Genomic DNA, 21,938 nt, shown 5'->3' with positions numbered 1-21,938 from the left:
TTATACTGCGGAATAGCGCCTTGCTATCATTGTTTCAATTGTAACACAGCGACATCACTTTCGCAGCTCGAAACTCTAAGTGCCCAACTTCGGTCCCAACGTTTAAACAATCAATTTTATGCGCATTTTCGGGAAGACTGTTTCATTTCGTCTTTCTTCTCTTCCAATGACTATTCGCCGTTGGAACAACCGCCCTGACACCGTAGCTTCCAAAAGTGACCAAGAAAATTTCAGGCACCTTTTAACAACACAGTTTCATTCTGCATTACCTAACGTATTATACATAGTTTTTATCATTGGATTTTCGTTATTTATGTACAATGTTTCGTTAAATAATTTTTCTGATAACGAAATTATGTCGCGCTCATAATTCTATCGTTCGCATTTTAATGTGTGAAATTCTATAGTTTAATGAACTCTCACGGTCGCACTTTCAAGCGAAGCTTGCATTATTGCATAAATTGGCGTTTTAGGTGTGACCGCAAAAAAACTCGTCGTCTGAGAGTGTACAAAAAAAAACGCCAGGCCTGCGCTGAAACCGCTGCACAGTCCCAGCGAAAGCTGGAAGAGCGGCGTTTCTAGAGCCCGTTAAGCTCTCTTGGAGCTACAATACAAGTACACTAGAAAGGTGCCCACTACGCCATAAATCACAACTTTTGTGAAGTTGGGAAGCACCTACTAAGTCATTATTCGTCATTCTTCGGAGAAGCGAGGCACCAACTACACGTCTGTAAGGCATTATGTGCACTTTGTTGACGCGACGACTGATGACGATGAAGAATTATGGCTCAGCCCTTTGTAATGGGTTGGAATCTTTAAACGGCCCACCAGTTATATAATTTGCATTGGGTGACGCCCGGTCGCTATTTCCCTCTCCCGTCATGCTGTATAACATACGTTTACGTGGGAGAGAGACGGGGAGGGGGGGGGGCGAAGAACTTTACTGAGACCCCGAGGAAATGAATCATGCCCTTATGGGCTTCCTTGGCAACCAATGGGCTTCCTTGGCACACAATACACCAATAGGCTTCCTTGGCACACAACACAAGTGCACTTGCGAGGAACCCACTACGCTATAAATCATAGTAATTTTTGAGAAGTAGGGCAGCAGGCACTGTGCCATTTTTCGTCATTCGACGGAGAGCGTTGGTACCTGCTAAACGCATGTAAGGCATCATGCGCACTTTGTTGATGCTGTGCCTGATGACGATGAAGAATTATGGCAGAGCCCTTTGTAATGGGTTGGAAGCATTCAACAACCTACTCGTTGCGCAATTCGCATTGTGTGACGCCTGGTTACACAATTCGCGATGTGCGGCGCTTGGTGCTTATTTTACTCTTCTACCACGCTATATTGCATATGCTAAAGTGGTTCCTTCCCGACATGAAGCCTGTATAGGACCTTTTTGCACAGCAGTTTCAAGCACCGGCATGGCTCAGAGGTTGAATACTGGGCTCCCACGCAGAGGGCCCAGGTTCGAACCTCGTTCCATCCTGGAATTTTTTCTTATTTCGTTTTTTTTTCTTATTTCGAGCAATACTGGTTACGGACACCGGCGGCGGCGGCGGCGGACAACTACGGCGCCAAAAACGGCCGGTAAAATGATCTCATAACAGCTTTCGCTGTAAAATGTAGGTGTACACACATAAGGCCCTGGAAGGTGCGCAGGTCGCATGCGTTTTTTTACGCACCATTTCCTAATACTGATGCTCTCTATATCGTGGCTTGCCGGCGATCAGGCGTTTCTAAAACGACAATCTGATCTTTGATCGAGGTCACTTGTCATTTCACGTTCCCACATTCACCATATGGGAAGGGCTCCTGCATTTTTAGCCTTGCCTGCTTGGTTTGTTTTGTGGTATATATTCTAACACAATACTACTGTATATTCCCGCATCAGTTACTGTAACATTTTTTCTTCTTTCCATTTGTCTACATATTTGTGCTCCTACTGCTTGTTCTCATATTACTGCGCAAGTTTGAACTTTTTATTATATTACCCCCCCCCCTTTCCCTAATATGCATCTTCTTGTCACTATGTTTGTATTCCTGTTTGTACTTCGAATAATCAATCAATCAATCAATCAATCAATCAATCAATCAATCAATCAATCAATCAATCAATCAATCAATCAAACGTTTTTTACCTTGCCCAGGAACAACCGAATGGTCTTTGTACTGGCGCACGGTAAAAAACAAAAAACAAAGGCCAGCATTCATGATAAAATATCAGGGATATAAAACGTTATAAAATTCCACATATACAACTATGCGCAGGCAGAAAAAAAATATCAACAGTGTACAAGGCTATGTAAGTACAATGCAATGCTCGGAGCAGAACAACGACTGGGAGCTGTGAAAAACATCGAGCTCCAAAAAGTAAGCATTGTAAAGACGTTGTATCCTGCCAATGGTCGAATGTTCACAGAGGCAGGCGGTTACATGAAAAGGTCTATTCTCTCTGGTCAGCTTACGTGGAATTCGGAAATTAATACAGTTGAGTAGTACAGGGCAGGATATGATACGATGCACAAGCTTGTAAAGAAATAACAGATCAGCGCGATTTCGTCGGCAGCAAAGTGAAGGCAATGATAATAATCCAGCAGCGTTAGAACGAGATCCCGAGTCATTTCTAGCGAAACGATGGTTGTAAATGCTTAGGAATTTTTTCTGGACTCGCTCAATGGCGTTGCTGCTGGAATTAGGAATGCCATTCCAGATCACAGATGCATACTCTAGTTGAGGAAGACATAGCGCGGTGTACAATTTTCGGAAGGGCACAGGAGAACGGAATTCTCTAGACATTCTGCAAACACAGCCTAGGGTGCGAAGACCCCGCAAAGCAACACGCTTAGCGTGAGCAGAAAAGTGTAAGGTGCTATCAAAAAGAACACCTAGATCATTGATCTCACATACCTTACACAACGACACAGAAATGACAGAATATAAAAATGGCACACTAGATATTTTTCGAGTGAAACTCATTACCTTGGTTTTTGAAATATTTAGGGAGAGGTTATTGCTCCTGCACCATTCAGAAAAACAACACAAATCAGATTGCAGAAAGCGACAATCGATAACTGAATGAATTTCCTTAAATATCTTTATGTCATCGGCATACAAAAGGAAAGAAGAATTCCGAATGACAGAAGAAACATAATAAACAAATAATAATAATAATAATAATAATAATAATAATAATAATAATAATAATAATAATAATAATAATAATAATAAGACACAACCAGACACCCAGTAACCCAAGTTGGCGCGCAACGGGATTTTAGAAATGCACAACGCCACACATTCCCACAAGTGCCGATGGTTGCTTTTTAAAAGCGGAGCTGTTCTAGGGCTGAGCCTGATGACAGATGAGTGTCGAGGGAGGGCATGCTCTGGTTCCCAGACACACCGACAGATGGCGTAAATCCATCAGTCGCGGACGAAGCGGTAGCCGCACTCTGAATACGGGGTATCGCGGGTCGACCGAAGCAAAACGTGTGGTGTGCGTTTGTGGTGGACTAAAACCAAAGACACTGTGATAATTGTGTCGTGGGGGTAGTGATGGGACAGGGGTGGTTCTGTGGTGGTGGGGGCCAACGGTATAATAAATATATCACCAAGCCATTCTCAATGCATCTTCACTCTCCGAATAACATAATCACAGACACCCAGACAAAGTCACAAAACATGAGAGAAAATCTAAAGGAAACACAGGAGAACCGTAGCTCCGCTGTTTCTGCAGATTTCCCACTAGGCGGTACTGAGGCCATTTTTAGATGCGAAGCATCGTATGGCGGAGTTCAATCCGGTGGTGGTGGTGCTGGTGGTGTGCGGCGTGACCACCCTTACTGTGCATGTGCGAACCCTCTCGCCCTCTTCCTCTCCACTACCCCTCCCCCTCTCCTGCGCAACGCCACAATGAGCGCCAGCGCATGCACGTCCGCTCTTCCTCTCTCTCCTCTCCTACGCTCCCCCCCTCGCGCCTGTCGACCGCGTTCTCCGCTCGCCCTGAGAATTAACGACCAGGCTAGAGGGAAGACACGACGCACGTAGCGTTCCTCTTCGCGTTCCACGACGCGAGGTCGGTAGCATGCCCAATGAACGCCAACGGAACACGATCGTGCAAGTGCTCCGGCTTCGTTTCAAACTCGCTTCGATCAGCCCAGCAGTCAGATGCACTACTCATTAGAACAATGACCAACCAGTGGCGACCGAACTTCGTCTCAATATAGATAGATAGATAGATAGATAGATAGATAGATAGATAGATAGATAGATAGATAGATAGATAGATAGATAGATAGATAGATAGATAGATAGATAGATAAAGTGCGAGCAGTATGCCCCCCCCCTCCCCACTAACGCTAAAAGTGTTAAACTTCTCCAGTTCACGAGGTGCTCGCCGTTATCTTCCTCTGCTGTCATTTGAGCAAGAACAGTCCTCTTAACTATCAGTATTAGATTAGGAAGAACCGGTTTCCGCTATCAGGTTCTCATTCTTCCGACGACGTTGGTTAAGGCGCAAGAACTGAAATGAGTATGATAGGAAGGAGTTATGTTTTTTCTTTGTTCGTTTTCTCCTTGATGTGGATTGAAGTCCCGTCAAAGAGATGATCGACGTCGATGAAGCAGGAGGCAGGTTGGAGGTAATGAAAACTTGAAGGTATATTGCAGCGAAATATTTACAGTCATATGTACATCTTGCCGAAGCACACTGATGATAACATAGACATCAACAGCATCTTACTCTTCTACTTAACTTTTCTTAAGTTAGAGCCTAGAACACTGTTACTACATACGAAGAACCGAGTCTCACTGTTCGACCACCAAGTGGTTACGGCCCAGACGAAAGTTGCATCGTACGGAGTCTTACTGATCGATCAGTTTAGTGATTACAGCCTAGACTGAAGGGAAACGAATTCCGTCCAGTCTTAAGTACCTTGCGGTAACAAAGAAAAGGGGAGGTGGCCACTGGTGGTCCGCCTCGACATTCCCTTATCCAATCCGTTCATTCTCAGATTAAGCCACTCCCTACCGGGCTGTCCTTAATCTCGACAGCAGTGTCTTTACAGCGCAGACAGGCGTTTTGGCACTCTTTCCCATCATGGCTCTCCCTCTCCTTCCCACGCTCTCAGGGATTCTCACGGTCGAAATACATCTGTATTTTAGCCCTGGTGCATTCACGCCATTTTCCCATACACATCGAGTTGAACTCGCGGGGCCAGTCGTTAAACCGTTCCGGGAAAGAAAAGGCGTCTGCGTGACCCTGCCTCCCACGCATTCGACCTTGCATTGTTGCAAAAGCACATCTTGGTCCGTGTTGGGGTCACGCATACTGTCGCCTCGAGCGACTGCTTAGAGCGGGGGATGTCCTCCTCATTTTCCCACACATTCAGGCCGCCGACCTCTGAGAACGGTCGCCTGACCGCAACCCATGCTGGCCATCGGGGCAGACAAGCTTGCTCAAAGGAAGCCGTTTGCTTTCTCTTGATAATTGCCCAGCGAAAAGACCAGGCAGGGGGAGAGCCGAGAAAGAAGCTTTGTACGACGTACCGTGCCGCGCCGTCCTGTCTGCAGGATCGACTTATGAGCGGCAAACATAACACGTCCCCCCTAAAGAGTACGCTGGGCTGTTCTACGCTCAGTGGTACGATAAATCACTGCCGCGATTAGGTCACTGGACTTTCTAACCATACAACAGTCTACACAAACATCAAACACAATTGCGAGACAACACGACAAGAGAATACAAGAAATGTAAACAAGTACATGCTAAACAATCAAACACACCATTGCTGCTTCAAGCAGTATGATCACTAGTGTCTGTTTCTTGAATTCACAATCACACAGTCCACAATATACAGCAGCAAGTGGGCAGGAACATTCACGTCCCCCCCAGTTGGCATGGCACTGTTATTCTGATGGCTTCCATAAACTATTCTGGAGCCTTGATAATGCATCCGCATTACCGTGACATACGCCCTTCCGATGTTGTACTGACACATGATATCGCTGCAACGCCAGCGCCCATCTTGTCAATTTCGCCCCGTGCGGAGTCGAAGTTGTAAGGTACGACAGCGGATTGTGGTCGGAAACGACGTTTACTATGGCACCAAAAAGCCAGTAGTCAAACTTCTTTAAGGCCCATATTATTGCGAACGCTTCCCTCTCAATGGTCGACCAGCGCATCTGGGTCGGTGAGAAACGGTGGCTTGCAAAGGCGATAGGCTTCTCTTGCCCCTCGGCTGACATTTGCGCCAAACATGCTCCCGCCGCCGTAGCTGATGCGTCTGTGAAAAGCCAGTAGGGCTGAGATGGCTCTGGAGTGTTAAGCGCCACGGCCTCGCACAAAGATTGTTTGAGAATCTCAAATGCCGTCTGGGCTTCCTCCGGCCAGGGTATCTTATTAGGTACCGCTTTCTTTGTTAACAGCGTGAGCGGGCTCGTCACCTCTGCGTATCCTCGGACGTACTCGCGATAGTAGCCACAAAGTCCTAACAGGCTGCGTAGTTCCTTTTTGGTGCGCGGTGGTACCAGGTTCTTAATCGCTGCTATTTTTTCAGGGTCTGGTGCATGTGTCCCTGAACCGACAATATGCCCCAGGTAATGTATGTGGGATTGCGCAATCTGACACTTCTCCGGACTGGCTTTCAGTCCCGCCTTATCTAAGACCTTAAGAATAATGTCGAGATGCTTTAAGTGCTCCTCCCAAGTGCTAGAAAAAATAGCAATATCATCAAGGTATGCCGTGGCATACATTTGATGTTGCGACAAGAGTTTATTCACCATTCTTTGAAAGGTTGCCGCGGAATTTTTTAGCCCGAAAGGCGTAACTTTCCATGCGTACTGACCCTCATGCGTCACAAACGCGGTGAATTTCTGACTCTCTTCTTCCATCGGTACCTGCCAGTACCCGCGCCTAAGGTCCACTACCGTAATGAACTGCGCTCTGCCTACTCGGAAAATCAATTCCTGAGGATTCATCATAGGGAACGCATCCACTTTGGTGACAGCATTTAACGCCCTATAGTCCACACACATGCGGATAGTCCCATCTTTCTTTCCGACGCATACTACCGGGTGTGCGAACTCACTCTCCGTGGGGTAGATCAACTTCGAAGCCAACAGTTCGTCAACTTGCCGGCTGACTTCCTTCTTTAATAGTTCCGGCACCCGATAAGGAAACACCTTTTTTGGCTGGTGGCCCGGTTCTATTTCTATCTTACGTTCGTCTACCTTCGCTATACCCGGGGTGCCGTCAAAGAGTGTGCAATGTCTTTGGAACACCGCCTGTACTTCCGCCTGTGCGTCAGCATCAAGGTGAGCAACCTTCTCGCTCGTTAGCACTAGCTCTTCCCGCTTTATAGTGGTTGGTTGTGGAGCATATTCCACAATTTGCTCATCCTCCCCGGAAACGTCTTTTTCCTCCAAGGTAAGATTGCAGGCCACTACTTTTGGTTTCTCTACTGCTTGTTCTGCCTCATGAGCAGGCTCGGCCGGTGCTCGACAGGGTGCCAGAGGGCTGCTGGCCTTCAACAAAAGTTTCCAATCTTCCTCGGTCAACAAACAATCTGTGCCCTCGACGAGCTCATCAGTTAACGCGCAGAGTAGGTCGACGCTCTGAGGCTGCGTCACCACTCGCGGGCTATTTAATTTTACCGGCAACGTAGCTAGCCTTGCCTCGATCGTTTTGCCAAAAGCAGACACCAATCTTACCGTGCCACACGGCTCTATTAGACTACGCGGAAGCAGACTCTCCCGAATGACAGTTACTTCACTCCCTGTATCCAAAATCGCATCTGCGGCTGTACCTGCACATGATACAGGAATTAACTGCACTTTATTTGTGCCTTCGCCCTCGTGTTTCAGAGACTTCACCTTTGCGCTAAGGACTCCATTGGGTATTTCAATTTCCGTCTCGTGGGATAACGTTACCTTTTGTACCTTCCGCTTTGGCTCAATAGCCTTCTTGGGGTTGCTCTCCTTATCACTAGCCTTCGGGCACTCTTTAGCGAAATGGCCTGAGCCGTGACATAAGTGGCACTTCAGAGCGCCTTTCTCAACTCGTGTCGCCGGCTCTTGCCCCATTTCTACAATTGGTTGCTTTGAAGCACGCCCTTTCCCTTTCGCTTGTTCGAAAGTTTGGAGCACTTTAGCGATCTCAGTTGGCCTAAGCCATCCCTCGCCTTCCCTTAATCTCACATACTCCAGACCCTCCGTACTGAGTCCCGATTTTATACGGTCAGCAACCATGAGTTCGGCCATCACTTCTACCGTGTCGGCCTCTCTCACTTGAAGGTAGTATGAGAAATACGTTTTCACGCGGGACGCGAACTGCGCCCACGTCTCTTCCTTCTGCTTTACTGCTCTTTCGAACCTCTGCAGATACTCTGCCGGAGAAAGCTTCAGTTCCGTCAGTACTGCTGCTTTAACTGACTCGTAATCTGCACACTCTTCAGGGTTGAGGTTACGCAGTAGGTAACGAACTCGTTCGGTTAGTGCTGGCATAACCAAATGCACGCGACTCTCATTCGGTACTCGGTAAGTAGCAAAAAGTTTCTCTACTTCCTCAAACCATAATGGCACATCCGCGTCACTCGGCAGGCGAAACCCTTTCAGCACTTTTGCACATTGCTGGACAGAATCGAAACACCATCGCCTCTGATCACCCGTCTCCGACCCAGAGTTGGACAACGTGCCATTGAGACGTTCCGCGTTCATTCTATTCTGCAATAGCTTTTCGTACTCAATCTGGAGATTGAGCCTTTGGATTTCAAGTTCGAGCGTTCTCGTTTCACTTGAAAACGGCAAAACCTGAGATGCCTGCTGAATCGATTCTTGATTCGGAGTAGGCACTCTCGCCTCACCTGACTTATCAGAATTTAGACTACCATCATTTGATGGCTCTCGATTCCGATCCACTTCCGCCACACTCGTACCCTCATCTCCATTAAACTCCATTGTTTCTGCACCTCCGCGTGTTCTCACCATGTGCTCTACACACAAACTGCCATGCCAACTTGAGAAAGACGCAAGAAATCCTGCTCACCCTTTGCTGAATGCTCTGTCGTTCCTGGATCTCCTCCACGGCGCCGGAGTTGACTGCTGTGGGATCGTCTCGACGTTGCCGCTGGTGGCTGTTGGATGCCTTGCTCCTCGGTCTTCTCAGGGCTGGTCCAGTGTATGGTGCTGTAGAGCTCGCCGATCCCTGTCAGACTGCGCCAGTTATGTTTTTTCTTTGTTCGTTTTCTCCTTGATGTGGATTGAAGTCCCGTCAAAGAGATGATCGACGTCGATGAAGCAGGAGGCAGGTTGGAGGTAATGAAAACTTGAAGGTATATTGCAGCGAAATATTTACAGTCATATGTACATCTTGCCGAAGCACACTGATGATAACATAGACATCAACAGCATCTTACTCTTCTACTTAACTTTTCTTAAGTTAGAGCCTAGAACACTGTTACTACATACGAAGAACCGAGTCTCACTGTTCGACCACCAAGTGGTTACGGCCCAGACGAAAGTTGCATCGTACGGAGTCTTACTGATCGATCAGTTTAGTGATTACAGCCTAGACTGAAGGGAAACGAATTCCGTCCAGTCTTAAGTACCTTGCGGTAACAAAGAAAAGGGGAGGTGGCCACTGGTGGTCCGCCTCGACATTCCCTTATCCAATCCGTTCATTCTCAGATTAAGCCACTCCCTACCGGGCTGTCCTTAATCTCGACAGCAGTGTCTTTACAGCGCAGACAGGCGTTTTGGCACTCTTTCCCATCATGGCTCTCCCTCTCCTTCCCACGCTCTCAGGGATTCTCACGGTCGAAATACATCTGTATTTTAGCCCTGGTGCATTCACGCCATTTTCCCATACACATCGAGTTGAACTCGCGGGGCCAGTCGTTAAACCGTTCCGGGAAAGAAAAGGCGTCTGCGTGACCCTGCCTCCCACGCATTCGACCTTGCATTGTTGCAAAAGCACATCTTGGTCCGTGTTGGGGTCACGCATACTGTCGCCTCGAGCGACTGCTTAGAGCGGGGGATGTCCTCCTCATTTTCCCACACATTCAGGCCGCCGACCTCTGAGAACGGTCGCCTGACCGCAACCCATGCTGGCCATCGGGGCAGACAAGCTTGCTCAAAGGAAGCCGTTTGCTTTCTCTTGATAATTGCCCAGCGAAAAGACCAGGCAGGGGGAGAGCCGAGAAAGAAGCTTTGTACGACGTACCGTGCCGCGCCGTCCTGTCTGCAGGATCGACTTATGAGCGGCAAACATAACAGAAGGGTTTGATTTTCTTATTTCCTTTACTTTATGGAGCACACGTCCAAAGTCGTGCGCGCTTTCACAAGCGCTGATGATTTAGAAGTCTCAGTGTGAAACTTGTTTCTCGAAGGTGACGAACGGTTTTATTTTATACAAAGTATACAATCATGGAGCCAGTATTGAGCTCTTGTTTAACTAGAGTTTACGGATTGTACTCAGAAGTATCAGGTTAACGTTACCACCAGAAACGAAAACTTGTAAATGTAGAGGCAGGATGTCAGCATTTCTTGTTTGTTTGTTTTATTACGACGTTTTCCGTTATGCCATTCATATTTATTTAAAGTGCAGCCTCCTAGATTTCAGCAGAACAAACGTCATAGCCACACGTGCAACAAGAGTCTAACGCTGGGCGATAACTCTGAGGACACCTTCCAACGATAATAATACTCCCCAAAGAATACGCTTACAGGAACCTCAACATAATTAGCGCTGGTGGACGCCACAATAGAGTTTCAAGTACAAGTTGTTTTCTCTCACAGCTGACAACGTTCACATGCGCTGCCATCTCTTGCACTGGCCGTTCGATGAAAACAACAATGTGGAAGGATGGACTACAGTAAAAGTATTTAAAAGGCGCCGGCAACGCTTTTCCAAGTAATCATCGAATGGCTTCATTAAAGGAGTTTATTTTCTCGCGGATCCACAGCGTCTCAAGGTTATTTTTAGAATCCGCCAAGTACGACGAGAGTTACAGTGATTTGTCGTACGCTTTAAGCGCTTTCTTTCTCCTTTTGTGCCAGCGAGCGCGCTGAAAGCTAGGTTGGGAGTGGGAGGGGGGGGGGGGTATGTCAAGGGGGCAAGAAGATCGTCCACCTACAGTGTTATCACGAGCGTGCGCGAGGGCACGTGGTGGCATCCCGCAGCGACCACGGTAAATGTGCAGCTCACGATGGTCAAATCAGCAAATGGCAGTTGACTTTGGGTTTATGGCTCGGTCATTTGGCTTTATGTCATCATTTGTCGAGAGAAGAGCGGGCAACTTCTAGCTGACTTTGAAAATTTATTGTAAACTCCAGGCCGCGTGCTGCGCTATAATGTTTTACTCGCGTGTTCTCATGAGCCTCGACAACTGATCGGCAAGGTTTTATGACCATGCTGAAAAAGTGCTGCATGGGCCCCTTTAACAATTTTAAGCTAGGAATTGGGGTGACGTGTCACCAAATATAACAAAAAGCATTTTTTTGTCTACAAGGCTTCCACATCACATTTTTTAACACGAATGTGTTTTATGCCGGGGTCCACCAAGACTTCAGTGACGTATTTCCGTCACGGAAATGACGCCGAAAAAATATACGCGATCAGATGGCAAAGAAAAAAGTTCCGTCAACGGGCATCGAACCCACGACCGCTCGGTCCGCAACAACAGATGCCGGGCACACTATCCACTGCGCCACGGTCACAGAGTCTAGAGGCTTTACAAACACGCCTTTTATATCTACCATTCTCCCGGTTAGCGGGGTGGTGTTGCCCTCTGGGAGCGGCAAAGTAAAGTAAATCGTCATTACTGTGTCCTTCGCGATTAGCGCCTGCAACGCGTTACACGTCCCTCCCATTCGGCGCGTTTTCAATAGAAGTTCAATTTTGTGACTGCCTTAACACACCGCGAGGTGGCGACCTTAGCGAAGCGTCGTAAAAGCGTCGGCCACACTCATAGCTCTGCGATGCGCGCCTGCCTCACCTGGCTTTAACCCCGCTCACGCGCTCGCCCCTAGAAAAATCGCGGCCGGGCTACTGGGGCGGCACGATGCGCTTTGCGTTTCCCTCTAGTCCTGCCGTGGTGTTCAATCACATTTTAACATGCCGTGGGATGGCGACCAAGTCCTGCGTCCAATATGCGACGCTCTTCTGGCTATCACACCTAGTTCTCTGATTGCGCTTTCAACGTTAACTACTACAGCTACCATACGGGTTTGTTTAATCATTTAGCAGACACGTTAGTCGTCGGGATGGAGATGTACCACCAATCATCAAAGTAGGCACATCCACGTTAAACGGTGCTATAGCTGCCAGACATCAATATACATTGTGCAAACTATCTTATATCCATGTACAGTAAAGATTCAGTTACTTCTGTAAGGGCACGCTTTACTTTCGTGTTATTCCGATTCCTATGACGGAGGGATAAACCATGTTTTTTCCCGGGGTACACTGCCATTCCATGAACAAGCCACTGCGTCTACAGTCAAGTGAATTACAAAACATACATCCACATGGTTTCCACGCCAGCATCAGCCAAGTGCGTTCAGTGTCATGCTGAAATAGGAAGTGAATTGGCGACCACTTTAGCCGTTTGTACGGTGATCAGAATAATATCTCACATTAAGATCAGAGTAAGGTGATCAGATTAATATGCGTGCCCCATCCCCCAATAATACTTTGTATATAAAAACCTTGCTAGTGGTAGCAAGGCAGCATAATGAGCGCCCTGTCGTGAATAAAGAATCGGCGCGACTAATGAACCTGCATCACGGTACTGTACATTCATTATTGATGTATTAACTTCGGAGCGCGTGAAAGAAGGCTGTTATCAGGCAGAATAAAGAAACTTAATATCCTGCAGATTTTACATTTATAGTAACATTAAGCCATGTGGGCACTTTATTCAGGCGTTGTTGAAACCTATGTGTTCCCGTTTTTATCGACTTAAATCTACTCAGGGTCAATTCTTCACAAGCATCGTTAGGAAGAACGACGGCGTATGCTTAGACTGACCACCACAAAGCAATTGACATAGACGCACACTACTAGCCTTTGCTGATTAGTCCATTATACTTATAATCAATAAACTGCCAAATACGTTGAGACGGCTCGCAAAAGTGGTGGTACTTCTTGTTGGTCACCTGAACGCCCACACGTGCTTAAAAATACTATTGTTTATGAACACTTGACCAAGAAGTCATATATTTAGTCATTTGTGCGGCAAACACACCAGGAACATTTATTTTCTTAGGTTACCGACAATTAGCCTCTAACACGCACATCCAAATGCAACCTACCCCACACACACGTACAGATACACACGTTCACACGCACGTATACACACAGGTTCACACGTACGTAAGTACACACTGCCACCACGGTTGTCATTGGGTCGATTTGAAAAGCAGCCGGAACTCCAACTAAAAGTAAAAGTAGTCACTCCACTTTGGTTTATTGATAAATTTGCAGACAGATAGAACAAAAGCTGTATTATGACTAGAGTTTTCATTATTCACTATAGAATAATATTATTTTTAAGAGTGCATTATTTTCTGTCTTGCTTGGTCTTCAAGCCACAGGTGAGTGTACAACGACTAAATATAATAAGTTCTGAGCGCCTGCACGTATACTCGCAGGCAGAGTATACTCGCAGGCAGAGAGTAATATCGCAGGCAGAGTAATTTTGGTACCTTCGAGTCAACAAGTCGGCAGGAACAATAAAGGTGGAAACAGTTTTTCCTTGAAGCCGCAGACCGAAATATACGTTAGCATACTAGCGGCCCAACTTCAAATAGTGAAATCTGAATGAAGAGGAACAGTCCAACTCCATTTTGCTGCGATTCTCCGTTTTGTGAAGTTCACAGAAGAACACGCGCTGTGCATCAGCATTAGAAACTGGCACGCAGCGTCAGCACAGTCGACCCGCAGCATGAGTAGCATGCAAGCCACGCGTTTGCCAACATGCACGCAGCTCCGCTCCCCCCCCCCCCCCCCCCCTCTCCATCTTTGTAGAAACGCCGCGGGTGATGCCTTCGCGCATACCAGACCGCTGGTGGCAGGAGACACACGCGTTCATCGGCTGACCCGAGAAAAAGGCATCGAAAGAATGTATTTTATTTACAGATAATAAGAAAGGTGGCTTCTAAATGCGCCAAAACAAAAATTAAAAGTGGTGAGAAATAGCCACGGAGCCAAAGTCAAATTATCGTCGCCAGAAGGGATCGTAGCGTAGCCAATCTGGCGCAAAGTATCCGTCAACGGCAACCCTGACTACCAAACACATGTGAAACCCTTATAACCTGCCTAGTTTCTTAAACGTGGTGTTGTGTTTGCGGTGTTTGTGGTGCTGCTTGAACGTGGCCCTTGAGTGTGTTTTGGTAGAGATGGATGGGTAATTTAATTCACAATTCAGAAAGGTGCGAACCATATATTTGTCAAGTAGTTCTTCGTTTGGTATACATGAAGTTTTTATACACTTCATTAAGTGCACTTGTTACAACAGAACTCTCGACGAGGTGTATTTCTGGAAAATTCAGAATACTTGGCCTTCATCATAAGCCTACCTTGTGTACACTGCAAGAGGAATGTATCTGCCAATGTTATGTAATTTACGTCATCTTGTGGGAGCTGATTCTATTTCATGCCTACAATATTTCTTATTTATTCACCCTATCTAACTCGCTGCTGTTCAAGGCTGGCTTCCTTATCCCGTCGTATCCATTCGACTACTCTAACTGACCATTGGTTATCAGTCTTTCGCACCACGTGGCCTGGCCAAGCACACTTTCCTTCTTAATTGCAATTAAGAGAGTGTTTTTTTACTAATTGTCATTGCAATTAAGCATTGCACTGCAGATGTACAATGACACTCGCTCTCAATGCGGTGCACTGAGTGTCATATTAGGCAAGTGAATGAGAAGCTAGCGTGGTAAGACATTACGCGGTCCTTTACGCCTGTGTAGGAAATTCCGGCCTAAGAGAAGTGATCAAGGCTGCGAAAAGACTTGCACTGCAGCATTTTTCACACCTAACAGTGTATGTGCATGTCATCGATGACATCATCATTATCACCGTAATTCTTTCATCGAAAGCGCCTGTGTGTGGTAGAGTGGTTTCGGTTCCGTTTCGGGAACCGGTTCTCATGCGCCCAGGGGGCGCACTTCAACTGTATATATTCCACTGTACATAATAAACTGGGCGTTCGGTCTTCTGTTCGGCACCCTGCTGCGTGCCTTTCGTCTGGTTCGGGGCCGCCGTTCCGGCGTGCACCCGGCGTTCCTTCGACGTGGCGTCTTAGGCGCCCACGTCAATACTACATTGGCGACGAGGGAAATCCGGATCAATCCTGCCGAAATGCGAGCCATCCTGCATTCTGCTTGCTTCTGCTGTACGGCTCACCTTCAAGATACCCTTGCCCACGGATATTTCGGCTGATTGAGAAGACTGCGGGCCATTACACGTGTTTGCGGCCACTACGTTCATTGCCTCTGCTTCTACTTCTACTGCTGTTCTTCCGTCGCGCTTGGTCTCTTCGGCGACATGTACCCCGCAATTCCACCACCTCCATTCCTGCAATGCCCTGGCGTGCCTCCGATTCCGTGGAAGAAGTGGCGCCGCGTCTTGCAAGTGTACATCGACGCGGCGGCCCCGGACGCTACGCCGGAAAGGAAGAAGGTGCTGCTTCTCAACGCGCTCGGCGTGGAGGGATTGCATACCTACTGCAAGGCTGCTGACGAGCAGACGCAGCTTGACGGCGACCAGGCTACCGGAGACATCGCAGCAAGCGACGCGTACCAGCAGGCCTTAGCCGTTCTGGACGCATACTTCGCGCCGCCTGAAGAGGCTGTCTGCGTGCGCGCACAATTCCGGCGGAGGGTTCAACAACCGGACGAAAGTGTCGTCCAGTTCATACAAGCGCTGCGTCGTTTGGCCGACCACTGCAGTTTCGGCACCGCAGCAGCTACGATGCTCCGCGACCAGATCCTACAAGGCCTGCGCGACCCTAACCTCCTACAGACTTTCATCAAGATGGGAGACGCTTTCACTGTACAGCTAGCGTTGGAACACGCCAGGGAAGAGGAGCGCGTCGACCGCGCGTTGCAGCAGCTGACTGCTATGCAAGTGGACGCTGCCATGCGACGCGAGCATGGACGCCGCGGCGGTCGCCCTCCTAGACCTACACTGCAACAATGTGTCTCCACCCCTCCTGCACCGTCGGCCCCGCCGAGTGTCTGCTACCGCTGCGGTTCGCCTCAGCATTGGGCGAATTTTCCGAGCTGTCCTGCGCGATGTCGTACATGCAACAGCTGTGGCAAGCAAGGACACTTCAGCGAGATGTGCCGCACAGCGGGAACCTCGGTGGCGGTTCCGGACGGTGATGCAGATGAAGTGAGTACTACCGTGCACACAGTCGCAGTTTCCAATGGGACAAGTATTACACCTTCTTCTGCGGAAAACATGCCAATTCTTCCGGGCCATACTTCGACATCCCGTACTACGACGATGCCTGCTCACACGGATGATGTGCTTACTTCACGTGTTGCACCTGCGCGTGCTGCTGATGTACCTGCTCCTGCCGTGTTACCTGGAGATGGGCATACCCTGGCTGTGAATTCTTCTACTGGGAGTGCTTCTGTGGCTACAATGGCTGTTTCGACTGGGTCTACTGCTACTGACCATACTTCACCTGCTTGCGTCCCAGCAGCCCATACTCCGGTTGTGCCTGCTACTACCATTCCACCTGCTGCTGCACAAGCTCCGGCTGTGCTTCCTCCGACTGTTGGTGCTCTCCGGGAGACTGGTACTGTTCTACATGCGCCGGAGGTGCATCCGCTGATTGTGCCAGCTGTGTTCCCTGTGCCAGTTCCCGCTCTGCATGCTTCGGAGATGTATCCGCCGGTCGCGTCTGGGCCGACTGTGCCCGTTGCCGTTTCGTGCACGGTTTCTGCGTCGGTGTCGCCGAGCCATGCCCCATCTGAGCCTCACCATCATGTGCATGTTCCGGCCCCTACAGTGCACTGGAAGAAGCTTCCTCCTGAAGGGGGGGAGAGTTCACGGGCCGATTCTTTCGCTCCTCCGGACTGCTGTGGGCGGCTGCAGTTCAGACGTCTTTTGGGGAAATGGCACCGGTACAGGCGTCGGCGCCGTAGACTGAAATCTGACAGTGACCATGCGGACATCCTCTCTCAAGGGAGGGGATGATGTGGTAGAGTGGTTTCGGTTCCGTTTCGGGAACCGGTTCTCATGCGCCCAGGGGGCGCACTTCAACTGTATATATTCCACTGTACATAATAAACTGGGCGTTCGGTCTTCTGTTCGGCACCCTGCTGCGTGCCTTTCGTCTGCTTCGGGGCCGCCGTTCCGGCGTGCACCCGGCGTTCCTTCGACGTGGGTCTTAGGCGCCCACGTCAATACTACACTGTGTACGGTTATAAATAAAGGTAGGGGGCGGGCATGCAAGCTTGACAAAATTCATTATACGTCTTATCTTGTCTGAGGGGTGGCAAACAAACAAAAAGGCGCGAGGCAACTCAACAAAGCGTTTCCGTTCAAAAGTTTTTCTGAGAAACAGTTGTAAATGACTCTCAATTACTACCATTGTAAACGAGTCAACGAGTGAACGAGAGCAAGCACTCACAGAGGACTCTGATGGTGGTGACGTCTTCGACAGTGGCGTGCGGCAGGCGCTCGTTCAACGCTCGACACGTGATCTGGCGGCCGTCGTCCTCGACCGAAGGGGTTATTGTGAGCGTGCTGCTGGACGCCGGCCCGTCGACGGCACTGCCGGCGTCGGTCGTGGTCGTGATTGCGGGAAGTCGCTGACTCCCCTTCCACCATGAGAGCTGAGCAGGTGGCCTCGAACCGGAGGCGATGCACCGCAGCTGACCAGGGCGACCAGCTTCGAGTGAGGGCGTTTGCACCCACGATGGACACGCTGGTCGGACCCACTGCGAGGCACCAACAGCGAAACACTTTTCTAGGACAAAACTTGTGCGTGACCGGGTGTGCTCCCTTATCTCGGTAAGAAACCTAGTCAATATTTGCTGCAAGCTGCGAAGCAGCTCAGGCTAGAACAGCTCTTCTACCACGTAAGGCTGAAGTCGTAGACGTCAAGGTCCCGTGAACAGTCTACTGAGTTCCTTCCGGCTCCTATGCAGCTGACGTTAACCGCCATTCGTGACTGCCAACGAAAGAGAGCTACTGCAGGAGCGATAGTAACAGAAGCAATGGAAGAAACGGAACAAACAGTTATAGCCCTTGAAATTATGGACCCGCGTGCGTCACCATGTCCATAGACATGTAAGCATAGGTCGCCAAACTCACTCATAAGTCGGCTCACTCAAACTCACATCGGACAACAAGTGTCTCTGAGTGAGTCTGGATGAGTAATATTTCGGTGAGCTTGAGTCCGAGTCAGTCCGGTTGCGGAAAATTTTAGTAAGTCTGAGTCCGAGTGAGTCCGGTTCAGGAAAATATTGCCGAGCCTGAGTCCAAGTGAGCCCTAAGCACAAAATGTATTTCTTGAGTGGGTATGAGTGAGCTCCACCTTTTTTTTGCCGACCTATGATCGTATCTACTCATCTTCAGCATTACTATCAGCCTTATATTGGCTTATGTTTGCACTCAAGTCTATTGACAGATATCTCAACGGATCAGCGTTCATACGCCACCTCTATATTTATTGATCCCAAGCGTAAGTTAGGGGGCGGGGTCTAGGTGATTGCCATGACCTCCATCCGCAAACTCTTTCACGGGAAGTTCTTAACAAAGCTTCTTGTATGAGCCGCGTATTTCGTAAAGATGTTTTTACTGGATTAAAACCACTGATAACTGGCATTTGAAGGTGCAAGATCAAAAGGCGTATCGAAGAACACTTATTATGTGAGATATCGGCGTTAAGGAGCATCGAAAAAGCTAATTTTATGCTAACGGACTCATGAGTCGACTCACTCAAGCTCACTCAGACTCAGGCATAGGCGTGCGCACGAGGGGGGGGGGGCAGGGGGGGAAGACTACATGGAATACCACACGGGGGAAAACATACAAGGGAAAAATATGTAGATAAATTATTACCACATAACACCAAACACATGATCACAACATTGTACATTTGTTTTCACTGTGAAGGGAAAGGCAACAACATTGTTTACGTGAATATTTCCTAAAATATTTCATTCTTGAACAAACTTCTTGAAGGCGACAACAGCTTTTGTCGAAGGCCTGCTGCTGGCCTTGGAGCTAGCATTCTTTTACAGTGAATGCCTTCTATCTGGAAGCAACAAACTTGCTAGTAATACCTTTCGTGGTGAATCTTGTTTTGGGTCCAGCAGCGATTTTCGGCGCATTGTGAGGTGTGTTTTTTTTTTCAATCCATTCTTCGCGCGCTTGCTTCTGGAAACGAGGCCCGTGTGTCGACCACAAACAAATCAGTGCGCGGCGCAATCCGCTGTGTTTAACATGAGCGATTTAGCTGGCCAAAATGACCAGTAGGGCAAAGCTAATGATGTTCGCTAAGCCATTGTATTATTCAATCTCTAGTTCAATTTATTAGGAGTTCCTGTTACACTAGTTCACTGCCTGCTTGTCCTTCAATATCCGCTCTTTCCTTCAAATAAACTTTGCTGCCGCAGGACAAAATTCAGGGGGCAAAAATATACACTGCTAATATGCGTCAATATTTCACGAATTTCACCACCCGCTGTTATAGGATCTTCAGATCACTAGTGAACAAACGCTCATAGTAAATGTACCTTTCCTAGTATTTCATGAACTATTCTGTTGCAATGCCTGTTTTTGCCTTCGCTTCAGCCATAAAACCAACCGATGGTTCGTCACACATCAGTTTGAGCGTCAACGTAGTTTCAGCTTACGTATAAGGTCGATGACGACCGATGCGCTGAGTGGCTCGGAGATGTTATTGTTCGAGGCTCGACAGACGAGCTGCGCGTGTAGGTCTCGGCGACCAAGGGGCCCCACGGCAAGTTGACTCGCCGCGTCGCCGTTTCCGTCACCACCCGGAACGAGCACGTCCTCCAGCCGGTGGCTGTCGCGCCACCAGGAGAGCGCAGCTGGAGGACGACCTGCGTGTATGGGGTTTCGCATATTTGAAGCGAAACACTTAATTCAACTGAACAAGAGCCTAAAATTTGTCTAGTTGATGCATGTCTCAAAAAGTGACTAACAGCGCAAACACTGGACGACGAAGAGAAAACACGAGCATGGGCACTTGTCGACAACTGATTATTTATTAAATGCGAAGCATTTCTTAGCGAACCTCAGGCACTTTGGGCGTGTCTATCTACGTATCTATCTATCTATCTATCTATCTATCTATCTATCTATCTATCTATCTATCTATCTATCTATCTATCTATCTAGCCGCCTACGTCTAGGAGCTCTCCCGGTCGCCTCCATGCATTGTAATATACCAAAATTTGCATAGCATAGGATGAGTGTATGACGAACACGATTCACTGGTGATGACATGAATAACGCAAAATACCTGTCCCGTACGTCATGAAACGCTTTCCCTCAGTCACGTGTGGCACGTACCCGTATACCAGAGTTCATGTTATGCGGGTATGTGCCACAGGTGATAACAGAGTCTCAGTCAACGCAGTAACCGCGAACATACACAGTGACATGGAACGAAAGTATTAATGAGAACTAACAGACAATAACGCCAAGGAAAGTATAGGGGGTGTTATCTGTAGTATCTGTAGTATAGTAAATACTACAGATAACACCCCCTATACTTTCCTTGGCGTTATTGTCTGTTAGTTCTCATTAATATTGTGTCTAACAAAGATAAACGAGCCCTTAAAAATCATCTGCTTTCCTTCATGGAACGAAAGTGATAGTCTTTAACGTGCACTGGCATCACACAGTACACGGGCCTCTAGCATTTCGCCTCCATCGAAATTCGACCGCCGCGGCCGGGATCGAGCCCGGGACCTTCGGGTCAGCAGCCGATCACTGTAACCACTACACCACAGCGACCGACGCAAGGAAGTTAGGCCGCTGAAGACAGAGCACACGCGGAAGACGCTGCGCTACCATCAACTCGTCCACGTGGTCCACAACGTCGACCGCGTGGATTACGCGAAAACTGGGATCAGTGCTTCCTACAACAACTCTGCCAAGAGGACCATGTCCCTCATTTTACCGGTGACTGCAGCATTGATTTATCAAAAGCCAACAACACCTGATTCTTAGACGGCATGAAAGACGGCTTGCATGTGGATAGGGCACCACAAGACCTCGGTGCCACGTCCAGGACAGGAGGAATCATAGATCATTTCTTCGTTAAGGCCATCCGCGGTTTCCACAAGCTCTACTATACCTCGCACTTCACTACACTTAGCCGCGATCACGAACAGATCCGATAACAAGTCCTGTCCAGCTGTTGGTGCTCACTGATCACGGTGATGATGACGTTATTCAAGAACTGCCAAGAACCCCTTCCACACATGCACACGGCTTAGTGAAACGTGCGTGGGGTCTCCGTCATAACGGATAAGTTAAGCATAACTACTGTAACGCAACTCAACTGCAACTGTGACTGTAACGTACGTGCAGTGCGCCTGCGCGTGCCACGCGGCTTGTATATATCTAGGGAAACTTTTCTAAATAAAGCTTAGCTGCGAGTAGCGCCTGTCCTGTGCATCTGTGTTCCTTCATTGTCCTAGTTGAATTCGGGCGATCCGTTTTGAAGAATATATATAGACAGAAAAGAAATGTTTTAATGAAAAGCCTGGAGATGTTTGTCTGATAGCTATTCGGCCTGACAAGGGGGGGGGATAGTGAGACTACACTGGGGGGTGGGTTACTCAGGTGCTGGTGATGATTAATGATATATACAGTGAAGAACCCCACCAAATACTAGACTCACGTTTTACAAAGTTTCGGCCAGGG

At 48.2% G+C, this 21,938-nt stretch overlaps 1 protein-coding gene across 1 annotated transcript in view; it reads right to left on the bottom strand.

Moving 5' to 3' along the window:
* Positions 1-17,031: 17,031 nt before the first annotated feature.
* Positions 17,032-21,938, bottom strand: part of LOC125760291 (neuroligin-4, Y-linked-like) — a 21,192-nt gene continuing 16,285 nt past the window's right edge. The window contains exons 6-8 of the mRNA XM_049420170.1: positions 19,895-20,104; positions 17,662-17,971; positions 17,032-17,117 (exon numbers count right to left, since the gene is read on the bottom strand). Of these exons, the coding sequence (XP_049276127.1) occupies positions 17,032-17,117; positions 17,662-17,971; positions 19,895-20,104 (606 nt within the window). The remainder of the gene's footprint in view (positions 17,118-17,661; positions 17,972-19,894; positions 20,105-21,938) is intronic.

This window comes from Rhipicephalus sanguineus, chromosome 10 (assembly GCF_013339695.2).
Source record: "Rhipicephalus sanguineus isolate Rsan-2018 chromosome 10, BIME_Rsan_1.4, whole genome shotgun sequence".
NCBI classification, from domain to species: domain Eukaryota; kingdom Metazoa; phylum Arthropoda; class Arachnida; order Ixodida; family Ixodidae; genus Rhipicephalus; species Rhipicephalus sanguineus.
Note: the sequence above shows the minus strand (reverse complement) of the source record. Positions and strands in the feature narration are given on the sequence as shown.